The sequence below is a fragment of the Myxine glutinosa genome, chromosome 8 (genome assembly GCF_964187855.1).
Source record: "Myxine glutinosa chromosome 8, kmMyxGlut1.1, whole genome shotgun sequence".
Taxonomy (NCBI): Eukaryota; Metazoa; Chordata; class Myxini; order Myxiniformes; family Myxinidae; genus Myxine; species Myxine glutinosa.
Genome location: NC_136268.1, coordinates 161446181 through 161457410, shown reverse-complemented (window position 1 = coordinate 161457410; position 11230 = coordinate 161446181). Strand labels below are relative to the sequence as shown.

Below are 11230 nucleotides of genomic sequence, written 5' to 3'. Positions count from 1 at the left end.
GAGGCCGGACCCGCGACGGTGAGCAGCGAGGCCGGACCCGCGACGGTGAGCAGCGAGGCCGGGCACGCGTCGGTGAGCAGCGAGGCCGGACTTTTCGTTTCGCACATGTGGGGTAATTAATAAAATAAAACCCTGCTTTCCCTTCCATTCCTATGAAGCCATTTTTGTCACCGCCAACTTGCCACATCTGCAAACTCAATGTGCAATTTGCAAAAACAATTTATTGAGCAATAAACAAACAGCCTTAGAAACTGAATCACCAGAAAACGTTCCTGCATGAAAGCATCCATCACCTAGCATTGGTCAGGTAAAGGGGGTTGCGGGATAAGGTTTGGGATTGGAAGCAAATTTCATAAGGTATCGTAGGTTTTAAGGACTACATGGTTTTCCTCCAACTTGTTGCACAACAAAATGTGATGCAGTGTACAGGAAGTTCAATCATTTTTGGTAGTTGCGGAGAAGTTCCAAAAATAAAGGGCATTGCTCATTTTTTGAATTACATGTAACATCATCCAATCAGCTTAGTTGGTGATCAATTCACCTGACTGCAACAAAGCAGCTAAACATACAAGAAGTTGCACCACTTTTTGAAGTTGTGCATTTGACAATTTGAAGACAATTTGCATGCATGGAGTACACAGGCCATTCGCTTCTTTCATTCAGGACTTGCTCTTATCCTAAAAGCGCTTCATAGTTATGAAGCCACCGAAGGATGCGCCGGACGTTTCAGTTGCAGTAGTTTTCCAAGTCGTAGATGGAACAGCGCTTGTGGCAGCATTGTTCTACGATTCCCCGCTTGCTCTTCAGCACTTCGTTTATTCCTATGGACTCATCATCTTGCGACTCGTTATCCTCAGCATAGGCCAATGGCAAAAATGCTGAAACAGAAACAGACATTTTTAGAAACGTTTGCAAGTGTGGGATGTTGAACGTTATATGTCTCCCAAACAATGGTCCCAAGAACATCTCAACATCCAAAGACTTCGTCCCTCCGCTGCAACATCTTGCTCCCACCTTACCAGCCAATGCTCCGGTGTCGCGTTTCATCTTGGTTGGATCGTAGAAGAATCCACGAACTCCGCACGCGATGTAAAGTGCATTCACGAGGTCCTTGCCGCAAAGATGGCCGGTGGTGCGTGTATCTGCACTTGGTGGTGCCCTACTCAGCAATAGCACAAGGGGTATCACTGCGGCAAGGAATGGTGAGAGCGCCATTTGGTTGTTTTGGCTGCAACAAAATGGGAAGTGGAGAAAAGTGGGTGGAAGATCGGGTCGGGAAACACATGCACTTTTCTCGTCACAAATAACACCGACACACGAGAAAAAGTGAGTCGGTCCATCTTGACCACGATCAACAGTGGGTAAATCCATTATGGAGTCATTATGTCTGCTATACTTGTAAATAAATATCGTACTGAAATTTCACAGTTAATGAACTTCACAGATGATTGAATGATCATGGAAGAGATGAGCCTGACAAGAATCCATTTAAGAAGAGCTTAGAGTTGCATTTTCTTATACATAGAGTCAAGGTTCATGGAAGAGCAAGTCCACTGAACGGATCAGAACATGCAAGGACGAAAGGAACAGTAGAGAGGGGGGATTGGGAAGGTGGAACACCAAAAGCAGAGTTGAAAGACAAGATAGAGGGACACTTGGACAAACAATCAGTGTGGAAAGGAATGGGAAGCAGGAAAGGACATGGCGTGGACGAGGTGCATACAAAAGGAAACTCTCAGGAAGGAAACACTCGAAATTTGGAATGAGGAGGGGGTGGTTAACTGAGCTATAAAAGATCAAGGTTTTTGATTGGGGATGATCTGAAATGGTGGTGAACAGCTGTCTTGAAGACCTAGAGGACACCACCTTTAGAGGCCTTTTTCTCCACAGATTAGGGGTTGGCCTTTTTCGGGTCCCCTTTTAGAAGCAATGTTTTGTGGCCGCATGCCCTTCCTGCCGCCAACCCCGTTAGCCGCCTCTTGTACCGCACACAGGGAATTACCAGTGAATTGGTACTCAATTTGCCGACCTCGGAAGGATGACAGGCTGAGCAGGCTGAGTCAACCCCCCTGGTGTTAATTCACCGATCGACCGGGATTCGAACCCAGGATCCTAGCCAGCACCATAACCGCTAAGCCAACTTGAAGACCTGGAGGGAAGAATGAAATTCAAGAGGATGTGGAAGTTGGTTCCACAGGTGGGAAAAAGAGGAACAAATGAGTGGAGATGAGCAGTGATCTTGGATTTAGGTACTTTCACCAGAAGGGAGTTCATATGTGGACGGTATGAGCCCTGCAGAAACCCGAGGGGGATAAAACATGGAAATACCAGAGGGTACAAGACCAGAAATTAGGCAGTGGAAGACAGGGATCACAGACCTGTCTGCGATGGGAAAGTGATAGGCACATAGACTCAGCTTCAGCTTGGGAGATTCAAATAATGTTGAACGCCTTGGTTTCCACGGCGTTAAACTGAGCAAGGTAAGAGACAGGAGAGCCAGCCCAGAGGGGAGAGCAGTACTCCATCAACCTGCAGGTGAAGGCCTTGTGTGTGGATAGGAGTTCAGGTTTGTCAAGGAAGGATCTTGTACGATGGATGATACCCAGACGGTGACAGGATTGGGAGGCCAAGTTTGAAATGTGATTTGCCCAAGAAAGCTCACAGCTGATAGTGAGACGCAGGAGTTTGAACAACTGAACTTCCTCAAGAGGATTGTTAACAAAATAGATGCGAGGGTTTGCCAGACGGTCTTTGGGAGAGAGAAGGAGTAAGAGTGTGAGATTTGTCAGGATTGAAAGCTGCAATCCAAGTGTTTTACCAGTTTGTGATTTTTGCAAGACAGAAGAAGTTTGAAGAGAAGGAAGAAGCTGTAGACTACCTAACTGAAGGTTGAGGGACGTCATAGAAAAGGGTGCAGTCATCAGAAAATAGATAAAGAGGATTTTCCAGATTCGGAGGAATGATTGATGAAGATCAGGAATATGACTGGGGCCCAGAACACTGCCTTGGGGCACTCCAGCCTTGCTTGACAGGGAGAGGAGAGGAAAGGATTCCGTTAAGAGCCCCTTGTTGGCTACGAGAGTAGAGGAAGTCAGTAAATCAAGTGTGGAGTTGGCCTTGGATTCCATGGGCAGAGTTTGGAGAGTGAGGCTGGATGCCAGAATGTATCGAAGGCACAAGGTATGTCCAGACAGGTGGACTTATCTCATTGAGGGCCTTCATCCATTGTTGGGAGAGTAGGAGCAGCATGTCCAAGGTAGAGTGACCTGGTCTGAATCCAGATTGATGATCTGAGATGAGACTGATGGAGAAAAGGAATGATTTCATATCAACTGTGATGATGAATTCCATGTAAGTATGATCGATTTTGATTCAGGTCTGGATCCAGATCCAGCCTATCAGTGGATACGAAATGGTAACTATTCAGCGCAACGGAGGTACGCTCTCCATCGAGTGACGTTCTGCTTGATGTAATGCTATGACGTTGGTGGATATCCAAGCAGATTGAAGATGACGAGGGAAAATGGCAGGAGGAAAAGAGCAGAGAGGATGTGCAAGAGCGGAGGGGATGTGCAAGAGCGGAGAGGATGTGCAAGAGCAGAGAGGATGTGCAAGAGCAGAGAGGATGTGCAAGAGCAGAGAGGATGTGCAAGAGCGGGGAGGATGTGCAAGAGCGGAGAGGATGTGCAAGAGCGGAGAGGATGTGCAAGAGCGGAGAGGATGTGCAAGAGCAGAGAGGATGTGCAAGAGCAGAGAGGATGTGCTAGAGCAGAGAGGATGTGCTAGAGTGGAGAGGATGTGCTAGAGCGGAGAGGATGTGCAAGAGCGGAGAGGATATGCTAGAGCGGAGAGGATGTGCTAGAGCAGAGAGGATGTGCTAGAGCAGAGAGGATGTGCTAGAGTGGAGAGGATGTGCTAGAGCGGAGAGGGTGTGCTAGAGCAGAGAGGATGTGCTAGAGCAGAGAGGATGTGCTAGAGCAGAGAGGATGTTCTCGAGCAGAGAGGGTGTGCTAGAGCGGAGAGGATGTGCTAGAGCTGAGAGGATGTGCTAGAGTGGAGAGGATGTGCTAGAGCGGAGAGGATGTGCTAGAGTGGAGAGGATGTGCTAGAGCAGAGAGGATGTGCTAGAGCAGAGAGGATGTGCTAGAGCGGAGAGGATGTGCTAGAGCGGAGAGGATGTGCAAGAGCGGAGAGGATATGCTAGAGCGGAGAGGATGTGCTAGAGCAGAGAGGATGTGCTAGAGCAGAGAGGATGTGCTAGAGCAGAGATGATGTGCTGGAGCAGAGAGGATGTGCGAGAGCAGAGAGGATGTGCTCGAGCAGCATCGCAGGTGTTTAGGACACGTGAGCTGATGCCGTCCCGATCAGTATCAGAATCGGAGTCGAGGGTTGACAGCAACGTATCCACCTTCTCAGGTGCAAAAGACACAGAATTGGCCCATCAAAGCGGAGGCTATGAATGCCGAATGACCTCCTCCTAGTTGAGAGTTAGGGTGAGCTAAAGTTGGTTAGTAAAGGTTAACGAGAGTTACTTAGGAGTGAGTTCAAGTTAGTTCAGGGCTCGCTGGATAGCCTGGAGGTACGCACACCTCCCTCTGACATGTATATCTTGTGTTTGACTCTTGGCACACAATTCCTCCACCAACCTACAGGGGGTGCTGCAACCTGCAGTGCCAAAGCCCCTAGGAGAACCAATGCCAACTCGTAATCACGTGACGTGACGAGGAGAGTTGGTTCACAGGTGGGATTCGTTTGGGTTATGGAGAAGTTATGGTTCGTCTTGAAGTTTCAGTGATAAATGATGGAAAAGTTGATCAAAGTCAGCAAAGGTATAATCTATATCTATATATATATATCTGTGCAGTGCCTGTGTTGTGTTGTCTTGTCTTGTCTTATCACTGCACTACTTTCTCAAACTTTTGTGAAATCGTACCAAACTTCTGGTATGCACATATCTCTCCCGTCGGTATGTCCTAAGGGTATTTTTTTTGAAAAATTTCCCAATTTTCTTTTTTTGGAATAAATTCTTTCGGGAATTTTTTTTTTTTCAACTTCAATTGTTTATAAAATGTGATATCACGTATATTACAAAAACCATTTGTGCAAAATAATTGTTTGAATTATTATTGGTTTAAACCATGACAAAACGGCAACTCGGTACAGTCATTTATCTATATATCTACACATCTGGGCAGTGTCTGTGTTGTCACTTAACGACTCCGTCAACTTTTGTTTCCGTGGTTGTGAAGTGTTTTTAATAACGTTGTGGTGGTTTTGAATCACGTGGTGGTGAGGTATTTTGAATTATGTGGTGGTGAGGTGTTTTGAATTACGTGGTGGTGAGGTATTTATAATTACGTGGTGGTGAGGTGTTTTAAATTATGTGGTGGTGAGGTGTTTTGAATTACGTGGTGGTGAGGTGTTTTGAATTACGTGGTGGTGAGGTGTTTTGAATTACGTGGTGGTGAGGTGTTTTGAATTACGTGGTGGTGAGGTGTTTATAAATGACGTGGTGGTGAGGTGTTTTTAATTTTGTGGTGGTGAGGTGTTTTAAATTACTTGGTGGGGAGGTGTTTTAAATTATGTGGTGGTGAGGTGTTTTAAATTACTTGGTGGTGAGGTGTTTTAAATTATGTGTGGATGAGTGTAATCGTCCCAAACTTCCAGTCTGCACCGACCCCTCCCCTATGTATGTGCAGAGGGGTTCTTTCTTGAAAAAAAAAACATTCAACCTAAATCTTCAACCTAAATTGCCAATAAAAATGTAATATCACAAACACAACAAATACATTTGTGCAAAATAATTGTTTGTATTATGATTGGTGTAAATCATGTCAACACAGCAACTCAGGTACAGTCATTATCCTCAGGTGAAATAAGCCCGTTCCTCAGTAACGACGCTTGGTGAGGCGAGCGCAGCGAGCCGAGCCAAGCTAGTATATATACAGTCATATGAAAAAGTAAGTACACCCCATGTAAAGTTTTGACTTTTTCAACATATTTCAACATACAGCTATTTGATCTTCATTTCAACAATATTGATAGATAAAGGTGATATAGTATAACAAATATCATGAAACATTTACATTTTGTAGTCCATTGTATAATTTAAATAAACATAAATGCAAATTTCGCATGTGGAAAAAGTAAGTACACCCTTGGCTCTAACAGGTGGTATTGCCCCCTTTGGCAGAAACAACCTCAAGTAGGCGTTTCTTATAACTGTCTACGAGTCTCTGACATCGACTGGGAGAAATTTTTGCCCACTCCTCCATGCAGAATTCTTTCAGCTGTGCGATGTTTGAGGGGTTTCTTGCATGCACAGCTCGTTTCAAAGCCCCCCACAACATCTCGATCGGATTTAGATTTAGATCCGATCGATCGGATTTAGATCGGACAAGATTTGACTTGGCCATTCCAGAACCCTCCATTTCTTTCTTTTCAGCCATTCCTTGGTGGATTTACTGGTATGTTTAGGGTCATTGTCATGTTGCAAGGTCCACCTTCGGTTGAGCTTCAACTTTCCGACAGATGGCCTCACATTATCCTCAAGCAGCCTCTGGTACAATGAAGAATTCATAGTGGATTCTATGATGGTGAGCTGCCCAGGCCCTGATGCAGCAAAGCTGCCCCACACCATAATATTTCCACCACCATGCTTTGCAGTTGGTATCAGGTACTTGTGGTCAAATGCTGTCTTTGGTTTTCGGAAAACATGTCTTTTGGTACTGTGGCCAAATAGCTCTACCTTTGATTCATCTGTCCAGAGCACATTGTTCCAGAAGTACTGGTCTTTGCCTCGGTGTTCATTGGCAAACTTTAGTCTTGCCCTGATGATCTTTCTGGACAGCAAAGGTTTCCTCCTGGCACACCTCCCATGTAGATAAAATTTGTGCAGCCTCTTTCTAATGGTAGACTCGTGCACTTTGACATCAACAGTGGCAAGAGCAACCTGTAGGTCCCGTGATGACATTCTGGGGTTCTTAGAGACTTCTTTCAGCATCTTGCGGTCTGCTCTCGGGCTGAACTTGCTGGGACGGCCTGGCCTGAACAAGTTGGCAGTTGTTTGGAATCTTCTCCACTTGTAGATGATCTTCCGGACAGTCGAATGATTGATTTCAAATTGTTTGGAGATCTTTTTAAATCCCTTCCCAGACTCGTAGGCATCGATAACCTTCTTCCTGAAGGCCTAAGAGAGCTCTTTTGATCTCGGCATTGTGACGCCGCACACTTCAACAACAAAGAGCAAACCAAACTAAATGTCTGAGGTTTAAATAAGACAGGTTCCTCCAAGATCCTCTCCAACGATGTTCTTATCATTTGCACCTGAGCTGGTGCACCTGATTCTAATTTTAGGTATTTGAAGTAGTGATAAATGTAGGGGTGTACTTACTTTTTCCACATGTGAAATTTGCATTTATGTTTATTTAAATTATACAATGGACTACAAAATGTAAATGTTTCATGATATTTGTTATATTATATCACCTTCATGTATCAATATTGTTGAAATGAAGATCAAATAGCTGTATGTTGAAATATGTTGAAAAAGTCAAAACTTTACATGGGGTGTACTTACTTTTTCACGTGGCTGTATATTTACCTGAAAGGAACTTTAACGCACGATGCCATTTGGACCATCAAAGCCTGCGCTATGATTGCCAACCTATGGTTCATTGTCCGGGGTTCGTCCTTTTAAATGCTGAGCATCAAGCACATATAAGCAGCACGGACCATCATTAAACACCTTGGTACGACTCGACAGGTATCCAAACCTTCAACCTCCCAGACTCCGCGAACACTCAAGGCATCAAATGACCACTGACCAGGTCTCGTTAATACAATACACCTGAAGACACCTGAAGCACATCATCTTGCGCAACCACTGACATGGCAGAAGAACTTGATACAGTACACCTGCACAAGCACTCAGTACTGACACAGCAGAAGAACTTAATACAGCACACCTGCACAAGCACTCAGTACTGACACAGCAGAATAACTTGATACAGCACACCTGCACAAGTACTGACATATCAGAAGAACTTGATACAGCACACCTGCACAAGCACTCAGTACTGACACAGCAGAAGAACTTAATACAGCACACCTGCACAAGCACTCAGTACTGACACAGCAGAAGAACTTAATACAGCACACCTGCACAAGCACTCAGTACTGACACAGCAGAAGAACTTGATACAGCACACCTGCACAAGTACTGACATATCAGAAGAACTTGATACAGCACACCTGCACAAGCACTCAGCACGGATCTCAAGCACGAAACACGCATAGCATGACATGTGGATCCACAGCTATTACTTACCTGATGGTCTCCGTCCCTCTAGTGCGACAGGTACCGAGGGACGCCCCGAGGCGCTTCTTATACGAGTCGAGACCAGGTAGTGCGCACTTTGTGAGTGGAAAAATGGAGCGAAAAGATCGGAGAGATGGAAAAGCTTCTACGTCCACCTGGGCAATCATCGAGCTCAGCCAGATCAGCACGAATTAATCACTTGGACAAAGTCCTCAAACATCTCCCTGCGCCATTAGGGCCGCTAATGGAGCAAGGTGAGCCCAAGCGATGCGACCATTTGGGGTCGTGAACTCGGTGGAGGTGACCATCTGCTGGGGAAGGGAAATGTGCACCAATCAACGTTATTCTTCATCAACCTGTCACCGATGAATCAGCACTTTCATCCTCACGAAATCAGCAGGTAAATGAATAAACCCTCATTTGAACCATTATAAAGGGGCAATCAGAGTACAACCCTACATTATAAAAGGGGCAATCTGAGTACAACCCCACATTATAAAGGGGCAATCGGAGTACAACCCCACATTATAAAGGGGGCAATCGGAGTACAACCCCACATTATAAAAGGGGCAATCTGAGTACAACCCCACATTATAAAGGGGCAATCGGAGTACAACCCCACATTATAAAGGGGGCAATCGGAGTACAACCCTACATTATAAAGGGGGCAATCAGAGTACAACCCTACATTATAAAAGGGGCAATCTGAGTACAACCCTACATTATAAAAGGGGCAATCTGAGTACAACCCTACATTATAAAGGGGGCAATCGGAGTACAACCCCACATTATAAAGGGGAAATCTGAGTACAACCCCACATTATAAAGGGGCAATCGGAGTACAACCCCACATTATAAAGGGGCAATCTGAGTACAACCCCACATTATAAAAGGGGCAATCGGAGTACAACCCTACATTATAAAGGGGGCAATCAGTACAAACCTACATTATAAAGGGGCAATCGGAGTACAACCCCACATTATAAAGGGGCAATCAGTACAAACCTACATTATAAAGGGGCAATCAGTGTACAACCCCACATTATAAAGGGGCAATCAGTACAACCCCACATTATAAAGGGGAAATCAGAGTACAACCCTACATTATAAAGGGGGCAATCAGTACAAACCTACATTACAAAGGGGCAATCGGAGTACAACCCTACATTATAAAGGGGCAATCGGAGTACAACCCCACATTATAAAGGGGAAATCAGAGTACAACCCTACATTATAAAGGGGCAATCGGAGTACAACCCTACATTATAAAGGGGCAATCGGAGTACAACCCCACATTATAAAGGGGCAATCAGAGTACAACCCCACATTATAAAGGGGCAATCAGTGTACAACCCCACATTACAAAGGGGCAATCTGAGTACAACCCCACATTATAAAAGGGGCAATCGGAGTACAACCCTACATTATAAAGGGGGCAATCAGTACAAACCTACATTATAAAGGGGCAATCAGTGTACAACCCTACGTTATAAAGGGGAAATCAGAGTACAACCCCACATTATAAAGCGGCAATCAGAGTACAACCCCACATTATAAAGGGGCAATCAGAGTACAACCCCACATTATAAAGGGGGCAATCAGTACAAACCTACATTACAAAGGGGCAATCGGAGTACAACCCTACATTACAAAGGGGAAATCAGAGTACAACCCCACATTATAAAGGGGAAATCGGAGTACAACCCCACATTATAAAGGGGAAATCAGAGTACAACCCCACATTATAAAGGGGGCAATCAGTACAACCCTACATTACAAAGGGGCAATCGGAGTACAACCCTACATTATAAAGGGGCAATTGGAGTACAACCCCACATTATAAAGGGGAAATCAGAGTACAACCCTACATTATATAGGGGAAATCAGAGTACAACCCAACATTATAAAGGGGCAATCGGAGTACAACCCCACATTATAAAGGGGAAATCAGAGTACAACCCTACATTATAAAGGGGCAATCGGAGTACAACCCTACATTATAAAGGGGCAATCAGAGTACAACCCCACATTATAAAGGGGAAATCAGAGTACAACCCTACATTATAAAGGGGAAATCAGAGTACAACCCCACATTATAAAGGGGAAATCAGAGTACAACCCTACATTATAAAGGGGCAATCGGAGTACAACCCCACATTATAAAGGGGAAATCAGAGTACAACCCTACATTATAAAGGGGCAATTGGAGTACAACCCCACATTATAAAGGGGAAATCAGAGTACAACACTACATTATAAAGGGGCAATCGGAGTACAACCCTACATTATAAAGGGGCAATCAGAGTACAACCCCACATTATAAAGGGGAAATCAGAGTACAACCCTACATTATAAAGGGGCAATTGGAGTACAACCCCACATTATAAAGGGGAAATCAGAGTACAACCCTACATTACAAAGGGGCAATCGGAGTACAACCCTACATTATAAAGGGGCAATCGGAGTACAACCCCACATTATAAAGGGGCAATCAGAGTACAACCCCACATTATAAAGGGGCAATCAGTGTACAACCCCACATTACAAAGGGGCAATCTGAGTACAACCCCACATTATAAAAGGGGCAATCGGAGTACAACCCTACATTATAAAGGGGGCAATCAGTACAAACCTACATTATAAAGGGGCAATCAGTGTACAACCCTACGTTATAAAGGGGAAATCAGAGTACAACCCCACATTATAAAGCGGCAATCAGAGTACAACCCCACATTATAAAGGGGAAATCAGAGTACAACCCCACATTATAAAGGGGGCAATCAGTACAAACCTACATTACAAAGGGGCAATCGGAGTACAACCCTACATTACAAAGGGGAAATCAGAGTACAACCCCACATTATAAAGGGGAAATCGGAGTACAACCCCACATTATAAAGGGGAAATCAG

At 44.7% G+C, this 11230-nt stretch overlaps 1 protein-coding gene across 1 annotated transcript; it reads right to left on the bottom strand.

Annotated features, from left to right (window-relative positions):
- Positions 1-202: 202 nt before the first annotated feature.
- INS (insulin) lies at positions 203-8633 on the bottom strand. Its single transcript, XM_068123862.2, has 3 exons — positions 8330-8633; positions 1020-1228; positions 203-878 (listed from the first exon to the last, which is right to left on the bottom strand). Exons 1-3 carry the CDS (start codon positions 8485-8487, stop codon positions 727-729), a joined length of 519 nt encoding a protein of 172 aa, XP_067979963.2. The 5' UTR covers positions 8488-8633; the 3' UTR covers positions 203-726.
- Between the last annotated feature and the right edge of the window lie 2597 nt (positions 8634-11230).